We start from the raw sequence: 20,921 nt of genomic DNA, 5'->3' as shown, positions 1-20,921 counted from the left end.
TTTTTTTTTTTTTTTTTTTTTTTTTTAAATTGGAAAAGGCGGAGCGCGCAGCATGTTGACAGAGTGTGGATTCTGATAATGATGGAGATGATCCCTCTTTTGTTCTGGATGAGGAACCAGAGCAGGTGGACCACCATGCGCACAGATCTTCACAGCTTCTGTTTGCAGTTTCTCCAGGACTCAGGCGCTATGAGTTCTGTCCCAGCGCCGAGTCCTCGAACACAGAGATGCAGACACACACTGCTGCAGCTGTGGATCCAGGCGTGTTTCGTCGAGATCGTGAGCTTCGGTTTTGTTAATTTCCTCTTTCGTCTCTTTTGCGCTCTTGCTTCGCAGACTGTTCGGTGATAAAAGCTCTTTTGTCCACCTTTTCTCAACGAATTTTGACATTTTTACTTTTTCCCTTCGTTCAGGAATCGTCGTGTGCCGTGTGACTGGGCCATCAGTCTGGTTAGATTTCCTTTGAGGTAAAGTGTATGTATGGTGAACTATGTCCACAGCCAGAGACAGTCCTGCATGTCCTCATGTACTGAAATAAATATTCCAGAGAAAGGCAAGAGCTGCTCTCAGAATTTACAAGAATAGGTCTGAAAAAGTTTCTGTAGGAAGTATTTTAGACATAAGGTCTAAAATACTTGCTGCCACCTTCGACTGATACAGAAGGTGGCAGCAATGCAACAATAAGCATGTTGGCTGCTGTTAAACGCCATAGAAGAAGAGAGGTGTGCTTGAAATGCTCACAGGGGTACGTTTTGATGACAGCGTGCATTTCCACATTTTCAAAATGCCACAAACTCCCCCCCACCAACAATAAATAAAAGTATTTAATTTACTCATAATTTCAGTCAGTCTGGGTAAATCATGGGACCCACTGATTGTGCAACTAAGGCTAAGATAACGTTAGCCAATTAAACTGGTGCACTAAACACCATAGAAAAGAGTATGCGCTTGATTATTCACGGGCACGTTTTGAGAAGGAATGGACCAACCTTGTAATAAAAATAAAGGTTTCAAAATACAGGTTTTGGAAATTAATCCCCAAAATTTTCATACCAAAAGGATGCACATCATCGTGCCATGCGCAAGCCATTGCCAAAAGCTGAGGCCGATCTGACAAAGTCAGAGAGATATGCAAGCGACATACAAAATCTATGAGCCAGTCAATTTTGACCTAATCGGTACCACGTAATGTGACCAAACGACACAGACTCCAGCTTCAGTGTACCATGGCCCACACAAATATGTATGATAACCATTCCAGAGTGGTAGCTATAGCCAGCAAGGAGTCAATGAAGAATTACAGAGGTCAAAATGCTAATGTTGAAAACTGTACTGCATTATTTGTCTGATCAAACATTGACTTGAATGACAACCTGCTCTCTTTTGGAGCCAGCCTCAAGCGGTCAGTCAAGGAACTGTGAATTTTTTTCCTCTTCCATGTGGGCTTCATCTGAGACATCAAAGCTTACCACATGGTTGTCATGAGTAGGGATGGGTATTGATAAGATTTTATCGATAGATGCCATTATCGATTCTGCTTATCGATCCGATTCCTCATCGATTCCCTTATCGATACCTCTTGTGAATTTTGTACTAAAAGTAGGCTTTACAGGTTTTCTATGTATTTCATTGAGTCTTAAAGTAAATAAATATGAAATTGGTCACTGTATCCTTGATCTCTGGACATAAATAAAAATAAACAAAACAGTGTTTCGCTTTGAAGTTATTAATTCCGACTGAATTCTATCGTTCTAACTTGACTTGGCAGAGAGTTGCGCAGCGTTTGGAGCTGTGTGAACAGAACGGAGGACGATTCTCGTTTCTTTCTCGCAACAAGACAGGAGTCCCAGTTAGTAACTTTAATCCGCACAAAAGTGACTCATGATTTCACATATTCAGGGATGAAAGTGGTGAAAAAACAAACAAACAAAAAAAAGCTGAAACCCAAAATTACCCCAACACCACCTGCACGAAAATGTTTGAATTCTAGAAGCTCTGAAATGCAATCTGGGACTATTCCAGACAATAAACTGCAGTAAGTGCAGCATCCATTTAGTGAGGAAAAAAAACCCCAACTTTCCTTATTCAAATTTACTCCAGTAGTATTCTGCTCTTACTAGGATACAGCAGTTTTCTAGTTTGGCAGAAAGTTCTGGAGGAAATCACTGAAGAAATTAAACTGAAAATATGGTTTGACCAAAACTCATTAAACTTAAATAAGACAGGGATGAAATGGAGGTGTAAGTCACTAGGTGTTCACAGGAAACATTTATTTATTTCTGTATGTATTTATTTATTTCTGTATGTTCATTGTTAGTTGGTTTTATATTTTCTGTTGTGTTTGTATTCAGGTTCTTTGTCTCTTTCTCTAAAATTGTATATAATCAATAGATTAGTTATTACTATTATTGTTGTGCTTGCTATTAATACATAAACAATACATTTAAAAAAAATTACAATTTATAATACATTTGACTTTTACGACAACAAACGCTTGACAGCTGCAACTGCTTAATGCCAAGTTTAACATTGAAAATGCCACAGACATGCTAATGTGTTAGCGTCGGTCCTGTTTTTAAGTTAAAAAATACATCTATCAACTGTTTCAGAAGACCATAACAGGTCGGTTTAACATAAAAAGGTAAATAATACTCACAGCCATATGCTCTTTAGGGTTTTAGCGGGAGAAAGTGAAAGAAAAAATTAATCAACGAAGCAATGATCGAAGCACTGCTTCGATTGGTTCAAGGTTCAACGCAAACCCGTGCTGCAGAAAAGTTGATTACAGACCCGCTGCAGGGTCCGTAATCAATGTAGAGAAATTATAATTTTCCTGATAAACACCCCCAAAAACAACGGCCACTCTGAAGGACCGATAAGGGAATCGTTAAGTAAATAGGTTATTGATGTCGGTGGATCGAATCATTTCTTAACGATACCCAAAAGGAACCGGTTCTCGATACCCATCCCTAGTCATGAGTATCTTGGTAGCTTCCCTCATGAGTCTCCTTTTTGCATGGTCACTCAATTTGAGAACTCCCTAATGACTGATATAAATTTAGTTTAACACACTTTTGGCAATTTGGAAATGCTCATGTCCCCATCCCCTGGCGTGTCTTTTTTTCGGTGGGGGTGTGTGTGTTTAAAAGTGATGATTTACTTGTACAATATAAAATGGTACCATTACTTGTGTGACTCATAATTCTGGCTTTGATATTTTTTATTTACATCACATTGTAGAGATCTGTTTTAGATCTGGGTTTAAATGGGGTAATTTATGAAGTTTTAAATACAGAAATCCAATTCCTTTGCTCCTAAATGGCATAATAATGCCATAAAAACACAATAGCAGATGAGACCTCTATTTCATGCAAATGCTGAGCGATGCGACACAGTGACTATCCATGTGAGGCAAGTGCGACAGCAGAGTGATGTGCTTTGTTTGGTTATCTTTATAGCTCTAATATCAGAAAGTAAATGAGTATTAAAGTTACTTAAAATGTTGGGAATCATAGCAATTTTTAGTGTTTATATTGGCAGATAGATATTGTACATTTTTTACTATGAGGCACCAACGCTGGATTGGCCATTGGGCCGATCAATAATGGGCCAATGGCTGCCCTTTTTTGTGTTTGTTTTTCCGCTGTGCCTTGCCATGGTAACTCTCCAAGCCCAGGGAGAGAGACATGCACCGGCCCACAGAGATCAGCCACAGCCTGCAGACATGGGATAGGCCCAGCGGCTTGTCTGTCAAAAGAATTCCTGACCCAACTGTGGCCCTATGATAGGCTAGAGGCCCATGAGTCCCACCCATGCAAGTTCTAGAACCCTCTCATCCAATCACCTGTAATGATGAGCAATCATGATGAAAGAAACAGGAGTCACAAAATAGAGAAAAAACAGAAAGGTATTGCAGAAAAACAGAGGGAAAAGAAAGAAAAAATGTCTTGCGAATGATGTTGCTAAGAGCAAAAAAATTTTGGAGATATTTGCTGCGGGGGCCGGCCTGGCAGAAGCGCCTGTGGGTCCGTCTCAGCAGCAGCAGGTCTCAGAATTGGACAATGAAAGTGACAGTGAGGATCCTGCTGCTATGGCGGTGGTACAAGAGCAGGACACTGGTGGTGGCGGTAAAGATAGCAGGTGTGTGCCATTATGGTGTGAATAAACACTCATTCATATAAATGTTTAGCTTTTCATATAAATGAAAATGCCCCCCACCCCACCTTTTACACTTGCACCTACGGGTCGAAGAGATTTACGTCTCCATAAATGCTCAAATCAAACATGTAATGTACGCACCTCATAGCAAACTCTGCATAGTGTGGTACAACTAAATCTAATTATCTAAAGTATTGGAAAACAATACCATAGTCATATCCTGATTAAATAATTAGCTGCTTTTATTATTGTTGTCCATTCAGCTGCTCTCCTTTCATTTGGGGGTGCCACAGTGGACACACCCAGATCCGCATTGGTATTTGGCACAAGTTTTACACCAGATGCCCTTCCTGACGCAACTCCAGTTTTACCCTGAGAAACACACACACACAGCCGCTGGTGTTCCAAAGAGGTCTCCCATCCGAGTACTAATCAGGCCCCGCACTGCTTAGCTTCTGAGATCTGACAAAATCAGAATCATGTTTATTGCCATTGCGCAGCAAATCAGCACAAGGAAATTTGCTTGTGCATTCTCAAAAACAATGCCAACCCTCACAGCATTTCCTGTATATTCGTTTTGTTAATTGTTCTGTAATTTGTGTCTGTAGCATGGCCCAAGCAGAGGGTCACCCAACTGAGTCTGGTCTACTTGAGGTTTCTTCCTCAGAGGGAGTTTTTCCTTACCACTGTTACTCTGGGGGTTGGTAAGGTTAAACCTTACTTGTGTGAAGCGCCTTGAGGCAACTCTGTTGTGATTTGGTGCTATATAAATGAAATGAAATTGAAATATACTTCCATCAAAGGATGCTGCACATAACTGCAGAAGTACAAGTTTATAACTCACATGTTGTGATGTGGTTTGAGCATGTAGATCTGCCATTTTCATCATTAATTTTATTCAAAGCACCAGAATATAAAGGGATATTGTTCAGTATAGTAGTGTTATTAAGGGTTTGTGTGTTTATATGTACTTCAATGGGGCAAGTTGGCACAGTATATGCATGCAGAGTGTAGTGGTGGGCCAGTCTGGACCAAAAAGTCCAGCCCTGTGAGACACTTAGCTCATTACAGTTCCACATGGACCACAGGGTGCAGAAAGTGAAAAAAGGAGTCAGTTTTCCCCCGAGTAAGTGCACTGATGTTTTTTTTATCTTGATTTTTCCCATGATGCTTTGCATAGTTGATTTTGACAGCTAATGGAGCACGTCTATTAAAAACAAACAAACATGAATTTGACAAATCAAGCAGGGTCTAGCAAAAGTAAACTCTGATATGAACATCAAACTATGCGAGACAACAAACAAGTGACAGACGTTTGTAGTTAAACCAAAAAGTGTGAGCAGAGAAAACGTGTCTGACACGTTCTACCGCAACAGCAGCTGCTACACAAAATACACTTTTATGGACTCACCACATGTGTAGCAGCGACGAACATTCTGCTAATTACAACAACGATAACAAAACCAGAAACCATTATCTTTAGAAAAGAGTTCCACCGCACTTACAAGGTTGTTCAAAGTACAAGCAGCAGGACACGACGTCATCTTCCCGCGACCACACGGCTAACTGCCTGCGTGCTAATAATACTCCGAACTGGACTCAAAGTGACTCAAATAATCCAAGTGACAATAATTAACCAGGAACGGGAGAGTTTTCATTAAAAACCGCTCTGCACGATTCCTCAAACACGTGAACGAGTCACGGAACGAGCGTACGAGGACGACGGAGACTAAAGACTTTTGCCCTCCATTATAACATACACACACGTACGTGCTTTAATTGGCTTAAATGTGTTTTTTTTTTCCAAATTAACATTTTTAAAAAGCCAAATTAAAAACTGATACTTGATGTCAAACTCAGAAACCCGCATATTTTTTTATTGTGTTGCAAAAAAGTTTTGGCCGATAAGACGTGAAATAATATTATAATTATTATTGTTATTGTGAGAGATGATGTGACTTACAGTGAAGGAAGCTTTTAGGCCGCACTGCAGCTGGTCGTTAGCACGCTAGCCAAGTGACAAGCACACGAACCATTCTCCATGAAACTTTCATTCATTTCAGCCCCAGACGCCACCGAAGCGTCGTGCGCGTAGAGCATCACTTCAATGAGCAAATATCGCAGCTGACCCTCACGTAAAGCCTTCAGTTACCCGACCCAAACATGCACCAGTGAAGCAGCGTTACACTGAAGCGGCTAACGAAACATGTCACAGTGAAGCACGGTTCGTTTGGAGGGCCTCAGAGCTTCAGCCCGTTAGCCGGCCTCCTCTTCATTAAGGCTAAAGTCGCACACACGCGCCTTAAAGCCACCGACTCGCACCAAACCACACACACACACTTGTGCACACGACAAACAGCGGCTAAGCTCTGCTAACATAACACCAGCAGGCTCCTCGTTCAATGACATGGGCGAGTCTGCGCACACGCGTGGAAATGACAGTGTGTTTCCACTGATCATCGGGTCAGCAAACAAACTAGCACGTTTCCCCGTCCTGCTGCTTTCCTGCGTTTACTTACAGAATGCCAAAGTCCTCGGTGCCGCTTCGGTGACAGCAACACTATGCGTGACGTGATAACGTGAGTTTGTCACTGTGAAAAGTCACTCTGTCCTCCCCACGTGCTGGCTGCCGAGCACCACTCTTTTTACACACACGCCAAACAGCTGGCAAAGTATCGCGAGACTCGGCCTTGACAGCGGCGACCATACTCTCGCGTGATACAAATAAATACATAAACCTTGGAGTTGCATCTTAAGATTTCTCACTCATATAATGTAAATAAAGATATTCAAAACTATCAACATGCTTAATATGCAGTTTATTTATTTATTTTATTGGCAGTCAACACTTGCTCCAAAGCTAAATGCATTTCAGTGAATTTTGGTGTATGAGTCAGAATAGCACCTGTGACCCTGCAGGTAACATTAAATACTGCAGACATTGCTTAATTATCTGTGATCAAAGAATCCAGATCATCTCCAAACCAGTTGAAGTTTCCTGTATACAGAGTACCAAAAACTGTAAAAACAGTTTTGAAGAAATTTTGTGGCGACATGGTTTATGTGCCAGTGAAAACTAAATAAAATTTTGAGGCAGATGTGGATCTTATTTGAAGACCCGCTGAACCAAAATAACCCTAAATCTGCTGGTAGCTAACAATCAGGTCTAGTGTCACTACAGTGGGAGTAAAGTTCTATTATTTGTTGGCCTACTTCCAGTTCCTTCATCTGGTTTCCGCCAAACTTGGTATATTAATGAAGGTTGACCCTGCATCTGCCCTTAGGATGAGGTCAAAAAATGTGATTTTCATTCTTGTGTCCATCAAACGTGGTGGCACACATACGTAGCCGGATTCTGGAACTGCACAGGAGCGATCAAATTTGCTCCTGGTCAACCATTGGGGCCAAGGCCATGTTTGCTTGTCTGTCTCCTCCTCCCAGATCCTTTTGATTTCTACCAAACTTATGTCAGTGAAGGCTGACCCCGCATCTACCCTTAAAATAATTCAGTTTGGCAAAGGTCAAATTCAAGGACTTTGATTTTCAACTAGATTTGGACCAAATGTGGGACACACAGGTGGAATCCAGAGCTGTTTCAACTGAGATCTGCTAGAGGGCAGTGTTTAGGGTTAAAGTCCAGGTCAAATGTCAGATTGCCATACCAAATTCTATTTTCATGCCCATAGGTATTACTAACGAGCCCGACCGATATATCGGATGGCAGACAATATGGGTCGATATGTTCATGACAGGATCATACCCCTATTTGCATTCTTTTTGTCAATATGAAAGTTATCCAGAATAATCAATACAGAAAAAAGGCTTTTGCTGATGGAAATCATGTAATAGCATAGTTTGTCCAGCAGGGAGCACTCCGACATAACTTACAATGCTGTTGAGCATGGCTGGGGCGCCCATCACCCCTTGGTCACATTAGCTACAAAGATGGAGGAAAAGTGACGAGCTGATCATTTTCAATCAGAGAGAATTCTACTTTATGCAAATGCTGGGGCACGTTGACTGCCAATCAGAGTGGAGGTGTGGTGATATAGCAGCATGAAGTGCATTGGTTGATTGCTTGAACAAAATAATCAAAGATGGTAGAATATGCTGCCAGACAGCTGTATTTCTGTATAAATCAATTATTTTTGCCATTTTTTCCTCTTATATTTTTTGTAAAACTTAAGGATAAATGCACACTTTTGCTGTGTCTGTATCATGTTTTTTTTATATTCCTCAATATCAGTATTTCCCCACTTAAATGCTGATCAGTTGGACTCTTATAAAACTACAAAATCAAAAATTACAATAGACATGAAATGTGTGTGTAGGGATGGGGGTGTGTGTTTGTCTAAAACATGCTCCAGCGTAAAGTGACCTTCAACATGAAACAGGTTAAACACACAGTGGAGAGCAAAACATTTTATTACTAACACTGGAATAGTTCAATTTGTGTAGTATTATACAGAAACTAACTGCTTTACAAAAACAAAATGATACAATATCACCTGTATGTACAGTGTAGTAAATATACCATCTTAAATTGTACACAAATTATTTACAATTGTCACACATACTGCATTAAAATAAACACTCAGACTAAAACTCTACAGACATTAGATTTTGCATAACATCAAATAAAACATGCCGCATTTTTCCATCTTTAGAAACCCATGACTGTTTTTAAATTAGTGCAAGTCAACCACTTTTTTTAAGAGGTCCAGGAGAGATAATCTTTCATCTTTCCATTCACACACTCGTCACGCTAAGGCCGCGCTCACAGCAAGGAAAGCACTGTTGAAAACAAACAAAAAAAGCACCTCATTGAGTTCAGTGATGCCGCTGACAACAGTGGGCGTGGCCAATCAAGTAGGATAAATCAGTGGATTTGTAAACTAAAACTCTGCCTTCATGGAGTGTCAGCTGCTCCAATTAATCCGGATCTCCTGGGTGATTTCTCACACAAACCAACACGCTAACACACATGCTTGCATGTTGTTTACATAGTACTGCTTTTGGACGGAACATGGTCTTAAATGAACAATCTGACAACACACACACACACACACACACACACACACACACACACACACACACACACACACACACACGAAAGAAACACCAAGATTTTTCTGAAGAAAAAAAAAAAAATCACCAAGCGTACCTTTTAGAACAGTGAGGTGGTGGTATGTGATAGGACACGAACAAAGACTTTACAGCTGATTCCAAAGAGTGACCAAACAGAACCAGTTTACTAGACCTGGGAGGTTCCTTTCAGGTTTGTTTAAAAAACAAAACAAAACAAAAAACAAAATCACCACTGTTCCACGTGTTCTAACAACTAAGGTTTAGATGAACATCAGTGAGTCCAGCTGGAACACTGAAGTCAGAGTCCTATATGGGGGGGGGGTTGAAGGAGATGCAGCCCCCCACTCGAGGCACTGACCAAAAGCGTGATAAAATTTGGGAATGGTCTTACTAAAAGAAAGGCTTACTGGTGCATGCAGAAATAGAAGCTTTCTAGTGTTTAAATAAAAATTATGCATTAAAAACAAAGACTAGAGTCAGTATTCAGTTTGCCAGATTGCCCTAGAATGCAGGAAAAAGGCTTCCTGGGGTGCATCTCCCCGGACCCGCCTGAGTTATAGCCCAACCAACCCTTGACCTGAAGCTCGACCTGCCCCTGCCACTGGTGTTGATGTTTAACCCTGGATAGCACAACTTCAACTCCTCATCGACAGGACTCGGGTTACTTCCCGAGCCAGGAGCAGTACCCATTTAGAGCTGGGTGGACTGGGAAGATGCAGATGACATGCCTCGACTTTGACACATTCCACATGAAATACAACTACAGAACCAAAATTAGAAACAGGTTTTATTTGCTCGAAAACGTCGGCATATGAGGAGGTGCCGTCCAGTAACAGAAATGTGCCGACACCGCGGTGTTCTGACTGAATTTGAGTTTGGTACCATCTCCATGAGTATCAGCCAACTGTTTCACTGCCGACACTATTAATGTGCCAATGATGAAAAGATTCTAATAAACCCAAATATTTGCTGACTCGTTTTCCCCACATTCAACTCTATACTTCCATGTACGACTGGGTTTAAGGCCATCTTCATTGTACTGCAGAGCATAAGCTGAACCTCAACATTATGAGACAAAACACATGGTTTTAAGGGTTTTGTACACGATATAGTGCAACTGGATGTTGCAGGAAACCATCAGCATCTCAGATCAAAACACGGGCTTCCCCTCGGCCACTCCTACCCCACACCAAGGAGAAGGAAACAGAGTACCAAGACAAACTGGAGCCCTGTAGCAGCTAAAAGGGATCATCATCTGGGAAAAGCTAGACCCCTGATTCTAGTCGACCCACATTCTTAGTCAGAGGGATGTTTTAGTCTCTGGCTGTGTTTTTATTTTTTTTTGGGGGGGGTGTTGTTGGGTGGTCACTGCTGTTTTGTCAAAGACGGGGGAGGGGCAACTGTAAAAAACTGAGGAAGAGAAAAACTCGAGTGTCGTTCATTCTCATATTGACGGAGAAATCATTGATCGGCAGCTACATTATAATGTTTAAAATGGAATTCACAGCACCTTTTAAGATTAAAGTTACAAAGCTGGGATGATATTTTAAGAAAACAGGCATACTCAGAAGAAGAAAGTTCTCACTGTAAGACAAGCGTTGAACAAATTAAAACGGTAATTTACATATTTTTATTAAATAACACTTGGAGAATATGTGGGTAGAAAAGTGTGAACAATCCAACAGCAAAGAGAATCTGCAGTGTTAATAAAAAAAAAAGTAAAAGTAGGGAAAACGTTCTACTTTTGTTTCAATAATAAGAACCAAATCACATATCGGCACATTATCTATCACAAATATGAGAACACTAAAGTGTGCAAGAAAAGATTTTGATCAGAGACCCATACAAGGAACTTATTATAGCACCCCCCCCCCCCCCCCCCCAAACACCCCACCAGTCCCAGTTGTTTAAGATCACCAATTTTTGCCCAAATTATGATTTTAATCCCAACATGTCAACTCTTAATGTGGTATAAATCAATCCTCGCAAAACACAACTTTATGTAACCGAGTTTTTGTCACAAATCCTTTGTTAATTTTTTTCCTCCCACCAGTAGCCTGAAAGCAACAATTTTTGAGTTTTCTTTTTTTGAGCAGAAAGGACATTATTAAAAATAAATAAAAATTTTCTGTCATCTCAATTTCAAATAATAAAATACAGCTGAGTGGAGCGCCACCTAATTTTGGTCACCTGCTGAGTTTTTAGGATACAAAATTGGTCCCAAATCTTTCGTGAAATTCATCATGTTGAATTTTTCTTTCTTCATGAGATTCTTCCTTCATGCAGGTTCAATCAAAAACTAATGAACAGACTTTTATTAAACTACGAACATGGTGAGAGTGACACTGGTTGATTTACGTAAAGGGCAGTGATGGGAAATATAAATTTAACACTGATACTTTATAATGTAAGCATTTTCACAAAACTATGAGAAAAAGTTTAGCCTGGCTCGGAACACAAATCACGACATTTAGTTGCTAAATCCAGATGAAGGAACGGGGGCAAAAAATATCGCTGAAACTCGTTGCCAGTTTAAGCATTCTGGACCTTGGCAGAAGTATGCGCTGTAATATTGCCCTTCAAGTTTTGTCACTTTATGCATTTTACTTACTAAATAATTACTATATGTCACTAGTGTTAATAAAACATTAAGCCTGATGTACTTCCTTCTTTTAAAACATTTTCTTCTCAGTAGAAAGCATGTTTGTAGGTCACAGTTTTCTTGAAACCTTGACCAAACCAACAAACAAAGGCGGGAACGCGTTTTTCTATGCGTCCTTTAAAATGGCTGCTATTGCTCGGTTCCTACCGGCTCTTATTGTTAAGGTGAAATAACAGGTGGTGTTCTACTGTAGCATCACACAGTCTTTCTCCAATTAAGGTGGTCATCGTTGGAGGTAATAAATCTATCCGACATGAAAGAAAATAGTTTTGAAACACAGAACTGGCGTCGCTCTGTGTGGATTGTGTTTTCCCTGTTAGGCTGTGCAAAGCACTTTCAGAGTTTATTATTATTGCCTGTTACTCAAAACGCTTGTCTCCAAATATTTTGGTAATTGTTGAATAAAGTCATTAAAAAAAACATCCTTGTGTGGTTGCGGCTTTTCTCCGTTTCATTTTGTAAACTCAATACGTTTGGGTTTAAGACTGTTGGCAAGACAGACGATTTGTGATGTCACAATGGAATCTGATAACGAATTCATTTTCTGACAAGCGACAGACCAAACGATTAATCGACAGAATAACAGATTAATGGATAATGTATAAATGGTTAGTTGCAGCCCTACCCATTACACAGTTCTTTACTCTGTGTAAACACACAAATGCAATGCACAGAAATGACAGTTTATACCAAAAAAAAAAAGTTAACTATTTACAAATCTATTTTCCCCTAGTGTTTTAAAATCTTCATATTCACACACAAAAAGTGTTTGAAAAGAATCAGGTTTTTGGAAAGTGTTGTAAAAGAATAATTTTGTAGCACTATCTAGCTGTACAGGATTAAATACTTTCAGGCAACAGGGTATATGGATGATTGTATATCTGACGATCATTGGAGGCCAGTCATGACTCAGCTCTTTTGCGGCATGTTAACTCATGGTGATATGGACGGCATGCCTCCATAATTAGTACCTGTTCTTTGTTCTCAGCAAATCTTAACTATACAAAGTGTACACACTGAAAACCCCCAACAAAGGCACACCATGGAGAGAACCTCAACATCTAAATTATCACTAAGGACGAGTTATACATCATCTGTCTATGACAATATGTACAGGACTGGGGACGAGCCCCAGTGGCTCCGTTCCTCAGGTCGGCTCCTGCCGCGGTTGTCGTTTGGTCCATCTGGCGCTGACTGACAGAGTGTTTATGCAGAGTCAATGGGGAAGGCCAAGGATCTTGCAGACATGACAAAAATCCAAATCCTTCATCCAAGTCTGAATTTTCTTTTTCAGCTCTTCCGGCACCAAAAACTGGCACCATTGAGGACTTCATCCATGTCCAACTGCAACCCTGATGTCTGTTTTCTGTGTGGCCTTTAAGACCCATGAAACCACCTCTTCTTCCACAAGGACAGACTCCAAAAGACAACAAACATGATTCTAAAAAAGGAAAAATCTCAGTTTGCTCTTGCCGTTATTCCTTAAAGCAAAACAACAACCCAAAAAAAAAAAAAAAACTTTAATAATAAAAAAAATCTTTCTCCTGCCAAAGCAAAACACAGGAGGAGAAGTAAATAAAAAGGTTGAAAAGTGGAGTGCAGCATGAGGCCTGGAGGCTGGAGGTGGAGCGGAGCAGGTTGTTCTCTGGCTCGTCAGACGATCTTCTTAATGCTGGGTCTCTTAAAGCTGCCGGCACTGCGCTGCTTCTGCACCTGACTGGCCGAACCGTGGCGAGTACGACTGCTGCTGGACAGAGCTGAGCTCGGAGACAGCTGGACATTCTCCTTGTCCACGCCTGGACACAAGCAGGGAGGGAGACGGAGAAACGAGAACAGGAAAATGACAAGGAGCAGGAAGATATGTGTGATGGGAGAAGAACAACAGGATCAGAGAAAGGAAGCAGGACAGAGGGAGGAAAACATGGTGGATGGAAGCGACAATTATTTTCTTATCAGCAGTCAGCATCTTTTCACCACATGGACAAGAGTCCATGTACATAACTACTTGGTTTCCAAGAACTAGTAATAACAGTAATCTATATTATAATATCCAAGTGGCCCCTATGTGTGTGTGTGTGTGTGTGTGTGCACGCGCTTGAGTATGGCTTTGATCACGCAGAAACTGGGGAGAGCTGACATTTGCCGTTTGGCATGCTTTTGGCGTTTATTGTGGGTCAAGGATGAATGCTTCGAAAATGTGAAGTTTATAGAATTAATATTTTTGGAAAAATGAGCAATTTCAGCTAACCAGTAAATAAGGGGCGTGCTGTAAAGCACCATGGGAGTTTGAGGTTGTGGGGTTTTAAATGTTGTTATTGTGGTTCATGTTAGTTTAACAGTGTTGGTAGTGTTATTGATTTATTGTGTTTTGTAGTTCAATTGGTTTAGTCAGTTCAGTTAAGTGTTATATTTTCATTTCCCTGAGTGAAAACAGTATTGCTTTTGATGTCTTCTGCCACCGTCTGTGCATGTGTAAAAATTAAAAGCACCTGCTTGCATCAGAATGCAGAAAAAACAAAAAGCTCTGTGTGTGTGCGTGCGACTGGGAACAACTGACATTTGCCATTTGGTATGATTATGTATTTTGGGTCAAAGATAAATGGCACCAAAACAGAAAGTTGACTGGACTAACATTTCTGGAGAAATTAGCAATTTTAGCTAACCAGTAAACAATGGACATTGTGCTGCAATGCACCATGGGAGTTTGGGGTTTGTTTGTTTTTTAAACGTTATTGTGGGCAGTACGGTGGCTTAGTGGTTAGCACTGTTGTCTCACAGCAAGAAGGTCATGGGTTCAATTCCCACTTGTGGCCTTTCTGTGTGGAGTTTGCATGTTCTTCCTGTGTTTGCATGAACCCTCTCCAGAGCTTCACGTGCACCTGCTAAACAACTAAGACGGCAAAGACTGTGCTTTGTTACTTTTCCGGTTTCACTTCTTCCTCTCCCATCATATTTTAAAAGATTTTGCACTGCGCCCACCTAGGGATGGGTACTGATAAGATTTTATCAATATCGATGCCATTATCGATTCTGCTTATCGATCCGATTCCATAACAATTCCCTTATCGATACCTCTTGTGAATTTTGTACTAAAAAGGCTTTACAGGTTTTCTATGTATTTCATTGAGTCTTAAAGTAAATAAATATGAAATTGGTCACTGTATCCTTGATCTCTGGACATAAATAAAAATAAACAAAACGGTGTTTCGCTTTGAAGTTATTAATTCCGACTGGATTCTATCATTCTAACTTGACTCAGCAGAGCCACGCAGAGTTTGGAGCTCTGTGAACAGAACGGAGGATGATTCTCGTTTCTTGCTCACAACAAGACAGGAGTCCCAGTTAGTAACTTTAATCTGCACAAAAGTGACTCACGATTTCACATATTCAGGGATGAAAGTGGTGAAAAACAAAAAAAGCAGAAACCAAAAATTACCCCCCCCCAACACCACGTGCACGGAAATGTTTGAATTCTAGAAGCTCTGAAATGCAATCTGGGACTATTCCAGACAATAAACTGCAGTAAGTGCAGCATCCATTTAGTGAGAAAAAAACAACTTTCCTTATTCAAATTCATTCCAGTAGTATTCTGCTCTTACTAGGATGCAGCAGTTTTCTATCTTGACAGATAGTTCTGGAGGAAATCACTGAAGAAATTAACACATTGAAAATATGGTTTGACCGAAACAAACTGTCATTAATACAGGGATGAAATGGAGGCGTAAGAGTCACTAGGTGTTCACAGGAAACACCAGTATAGTAACGAAGTAAAAATACTTCACTACTGTACTTAAGTACGTTTTGGGAGACTTTGTACTTTACTTGAGTTTTTTTAAATTCAGCTTACTTTCACTTTTACTTCACTACATTTCCAACTTTAATTGCATACTTCTACTCCGATACATTTTCTATGCGCCATGCCGTTACTCGTTACAAAAAAAACAACAAAAAAACCCACACACACACACACACGGAAAAAAAAGTCGTGTTTTCACCCAGAGACACCACTAATTACTAGTGACTGCAACAAAGTCAGGTCGATTTGTCATGAGGCATGTACCTGTTGGCTTTTTTACAGTTGCGCACTTGGGGGGTGTTTGTCAGGAAAATGATAATTTCTCTACATTGATTACAGACCTGCAGCGGGTCTGTAATCAACTTTTCTGCAGCGCGGCTTTGCTTTAAACCTTGAACCAATCGAAGCAGTGATTAGCAGGTCGAAGCAGTGCTTTGATCTAGGATTTGTGGATTTTATTTTGCTTTATCCTAATTTTTTCCTGCTAAAACCCTGAAGAGCATATGTCTGTGAGTAATATTTAATATTTTTATGTTAACATTGAAAACGCCATAGACATGCTAACGTGTTAGCATCGGTCCCGTTTTTAAGTTATAAAATACATCTATCAACTGTTTCAGAAGACCATAACAGGTCGGTTTAACATAAAAAAGGTAAATAATACTCACAGCCATATGCTCTTTAGGGTTTTAGCGGGGGAAAGTGAAAGAAAAATCTTAATCAACGAAGCAATGATCGAAGCAATGCTTCGATCTGCGAATCACTGCTTCGATTGGTTCAAGGTTCAAAGCAAAGCCGCGCTGCAGAAAAGTTGATTACAGACCCGCTGCAGGGTCTGTAATCAATGTAGAACAATTATTCCTGACAAACACCCCCAAAAACAACGGCCACTCTGAAGGCCCGATAAGGGAATCGTTAAGTAAAAAGGTTATTGATGTCGGTGGATTGAATAATTTCTTAACGATACCCGAAAGGAACCGGTTCTCGATACCCATCCCTACGCCCACCTATTACATTGTGATCATGGATCAAATACGTTTGGCAGAAAAGTCCGCAAATATGACCAACTTTACAACACGGAGTCAGACAAAGACACTCAAATGACCCACATTTCATGGAGGGAAATTGTATGTATTGTACCGTTGCTTTGAAGGTTGAAGATTGTATAAAGAAGTGGAGCTCATTGAGGGACAAATTAATCCAGAAAAAAGCCTGTTCCTGCTGTGAATTGCATAAAGACCCGATGTGCTGACGAAACTTGTAATGTCTACAAAAAGCACAACCTGCTTATTTGATCCTATAGCAACAAAACTGTTTAAGGATTTGTGGCCCATCCTTCGGCTGACTGTGCTGGAAATTGTTCATCTCTCACTAACTTCTGGATTTGTTCCTAAATGTTTCAGATCTGCAGTGATTAAACCATTACTTAAGAAACTTAACCTTGACCCTAGTGTATTGAAAAATTATAGTCCGATATCAAATCTATCATTTTGCTCTAAAATTCTGGAAAAAGTGGTTTCACGGCAGCTCGTGGACTACCTTACTGAAAATCTTTTTGAGCCACTGCAGTCTGCCTTTAGAAAATATCACTCCACAGAGACAGCTCTCACTAAAGTGGTGAATGATCTGCTTGCAATGGACTTAGACACAACTATGGTTTTGGTGCTGTTTGATCTCAGTGCTGCGTTTAAAAACGTGGATCATCATGTTTCACTCGACAGGCTGGAGAATTATTTTGGGATTACTGGAAATGCCCTTGAGTGGTTGTTGTGATACCTGTCCAGTCGTTCTCACTGTGCTTTATACAATAACACTACCTCTAACCTTAGTGACATGAAATTTGGGGTTCCACAGGGATCTATTTTGGTTCCCCTGCTTTTCTCCCTTTAAATAGCACACCTTGGGCAAATACTACAGCATTTTGATATTACCTTTCATTGCTATGCTGTTGATACTCAATTGTAAATACCGATAACTGCTGGTAATCTCATTCCAATAAAATCTCTAGAAGATTGCCTTGCATCAATGAGAGGCTGGATGTCTATTAACTTCCTACTTTTAAACTGTGATAAGATTGAAATGATGGTTCTTGGTCCAGCAAGACATTTGACCAGCTAGCGTTTAGCCTAGGTTCGTGTATCATACATCATACGGACAAAGTAAGGAACCCTGGGGTATTTTTTGATCCCGCATTGTCCTTTGACCTCCACATTAGGGATATTATGAGGACTGCTTTTATCCATCTGCAGAATATAGTGAAGATTCGCCCCATCCTGTCTATGGCTGACATCGAGACCCTGATCCATGCTTTTGTTTCTTCTAGATTGGATTATTGCAATGTCCTATTTTCAGGGTTACCGCAGTCCAGCATTAGGGGTCTCCAATTGGTTCAGAATGCTGCTGCCAGACTTTTGACTTTTTAATTTTTACTCTTTATTTGTGCTTTTTAAAATTTTTAATTGTGCTTTTTAATCTTTTAATTCATTTTAAATTGTTTTTGAATTGTTTTGTGTAAAGCGCCTTGAGGTGACGCTGCCGTGAGTTGGCGCTATATGAATTAAAACTGAAATTGACGGAAAACTTTAAAAGGGGCATGCGCATGTTGATGTCGCATGGCCACAGAGTGGCAGAAGCATAAATCAGGCTTTAGGATTTTAAGGTACCACTCCACAGCTGACTCGACCAAACGTAATCTTCTTAATGCACATAATGTCTGGCACTTATTTAAGGGAGGTTTTTATTTTTTTTTCAGACAAAGTTTTGACCCGGTCATTAAATGAGACAGGTCTTGATTCAAGGTCAGGCTTTTAATCAAGGTAATACGTAAGCATAATTGGTCCTGGGGATTCCCCATCGATCATTCAGCACGTCCTGGCTGTAACTAATCTGTTACACACATATAATGGATTTTGTCCGTTTTATACGTATAAAGGACTTTGTCTGTTTTATTCATATAACAGATTTCAATTATAATGGACAAAATTCGCTGGTTTACCTGAATCCATTATAGGCGAGTTTTACTGTATATAAACTTAAGAATATTCCTATCAGATGTTCCTCAGGTATAATTCAGATCACAGAGCTGTGTGTGGTTGAGGAACACTTGGTAAAAGTGCAGAGCAGAAAGTGTGTTCTTGTGGCCTCACAGCAGTCATGTGACCTTTTGTAATCTGTAAAATACTTAAAAAAATTGTGTTGATAGTTTCCTTCTTTCCTTTTCACAGAAAGTCCAGTAAAAGGAGTTAATTAGATAATGTTGACAGTAAGTAAGTCCCTTTGGCTGCTCCCTTGTTTGTACTCGGGGTCGCCACAGCAAATCCAAGGTGGATCTGCATGTTGAATTGGCACAGGTTTTACGCCGAATGCCCTTCCTGACGCAACTCCACATTACATGGAGAAATGTGGCAGGGGTGGGATTTGAACCCGGAACCTTCTGCACTGAAACCAAGCGCATAAACCACTTGGCCACCACCCCCTGCTGATGTATGATGTCAAAATGACTGCAGATTATTTCTATGTGGCCGCGTCCTGCGCATGGCATGCAGGACTGAACCAAAACCACACACATTTGGCTGCTAAGAAATTTTGATGTGGCTACACATTAAGCTAAAATTGAAATGCAAGTAAAAGTGGTGTGCGTCAATACCTGGTGAATGCTGGGAGGTGGCCAGCGAGGTCATCGAGTTGGACAGATTAAGGTTGGCAGTGATGCTGAGCTGGCTTTGGCTAGTTGGAGGGTACGGGGAAGTGGGAGTCCGTAGCTGCTCCTCTCCTCGCTCCTCGTCAGCTGCTGGTAAGTAGCTGTCAATCAACGCCTCCAGAAACTTGACGATGAGCTCGGCATAGTCTGGTATCTGGGTTTGCTGGGGAATGTGTGCAAGTGGACCAATGAGAAATTGGAAAATGTTAGAATAAGGTGTTTGGGTTGACATAGAATTTCAACTCTTTAAACTGTTTAAACTTACAACCCCAATCCCAATGAAGTTGGGATGTTGTGTGAAATGTAAATAAAAACAGAATAAAATGATTTGCAAATCCTCTTCAACCTATATTCAATTGAATACACCACAAAGACAAGATATTTAATGTTCAAACAGATAAACTTTGTTGTTTTTGTGCAAATATTTGGTAATTTTGAAATAGATGCCTGCAACATGTTTCAAAAAAGTTGGGACGGGGAAACAAAAGACTGGGAAAGTGGATGAATGCTCAAAGAACACCTAACTGGAAACATGTGAGTGTCATGATTGGGTATAAAAGGAGCATCCCCAACAGGCTCAGCCGTTCACAAGCAAAGATGGGGTGAGGATCACCACTTTGTGAACAGCTGCATGAAAAAATAGTCCCACAAGAACAATGTTTCTCAATGTTCAATTGCAAGGAATTTAGGGATTCCATCATCTACAGTCCATAATACAATCAGAAGATTCAGAGAACCTGGAGAACTTTCTACACATAAGCAGCAAGGCCAAAAACCAACACTGAATGCCCATGACCTTCAATCCCTCGGGCGGCACTGCATTAAAAACCGACATCGTTGTGTAAAGGATCTTACCGCGTGGCCTCAGGAACACTTCCGAAAACCATTGTCAGTTAACACAGTTCGTCATTACATCTACAAGTGTAAGTTGAAACTCTACCATGCCAAGTGAAAGCCATACATCAACAACATCCAGAAACGCAGTTGCCTTCTCTGGGCCCGAGCTCATTTGAAATGGACAGACACAAAGTGGAAAAGTGTGCTGTGGTCTGAGTCCACATTTCAAATTGTTTTTGGAAATCATGGACGTCGTGTCCTCTCAACAAAAGAGGAAAATGACCATCCAGATTGTTACTAGCGCAAAATTCAAAAAACAGCATCTGTGATGGTATAGGGGTGTGTTAGTGCCCATGGCATGGGCAACTTACACGTCTGTGATGGTACCATCAATGCTGAAAAGTACATCCAGGTTTTGGAGCAACACATGCTGCCATCCAAGCAACATCTTTTTCAGGGACGTCCCTGCTTATTTCAGCAAGACAATGCCAAGCTACATTCTGCATGTGTTACAACAACAGTGTGGCTTCGTAGTAAAAGAGTGCAGGTACTAGACTGGCCTGCCTGCAGTCCAGACCTGTCGCCCATTGAAAATGTGTGGCGCATTATGAAGCAAAAAATACGACAACGGAGACCCCAGACTGTTGAACAACTGAAGTCGTACATCAAGCAAAAATGGG

At 40.6% G+C, this 20,921-nt stretch overlaps 2 protein-coding genes across 7 annotated transcripts in view; both read right to left on the bottom strand.

Moving 5' to 3' along the window:
• The window catches only part of akap1b (A kinase (PRKA) anchor protein 1b), an 88,286-nt gene extending 81,463 nt beyond the window's left edge, over positions 1–6,823 (bottom strand). For 2 of the 3 annotated variants that reach the window (XM_034168574.1, XM_034168576.1), the window contains exon 1: positions 6,678–6,823. The gene's annotated coding sequence lies outside the window, so the exon portion shown is untranslated. Of the gene's footprint in view, positions 1–6,121; positions 6,301–6,677 lie in introns of those variants that run through there. The other variant, XM_034168575.1, reaches the window with a different exon arrangement.
• A 1,742-nt stretch (positions 6,824–8,565) lies between these two features.
• Positions 8,566–20,921, bottom strand: part of LOC117508745 (neurofibromin) — a 333,092-nt gene continuing 320,736 nt past the window's right edge. For 3 of the 4 annotated variants that reach the window (XM_034168565.1, XM_034168568.1, XM_034168567.1), the window contains 2 exons: positions 19,351–19,567; positions 8,566–13,704 (listed from right to left, as the gene is read on the bottom strand). In XM_034168565.1, coding sequence (XP_034024456.1) covers positions 13,562–13,704; positions 19,351–19,567 — 360 coding nt within the window. In that variant the 3' untranslated portion in view covers positions 8,566–13,561. The remainder of the gene's footprint in view (positions 13,705–19,350; positions 19,568–20,921) is intronic. The other variant, XM_034168566.1, reaches the window with a different exon arrangement.

The sequence above is a fragment of the Thalassophryne amazonica genome, chromosome 4 (assembly GCF_902500255.1).
Source record: "Thalassophryne amazonica chromosome 4, fThaAma1.1, whole genome shotgun sequence".
NCBI classification, from domain to species: Eukaryota; Metazoa; Chordata; class Actinopteri; order Batrachoidiformes; family Batrachoididae; genus Thalassophryne; species Thalassophryne amazonica.
This window is presented reverse-complemented; position numbering and strand designations above follow the sequence as displayed.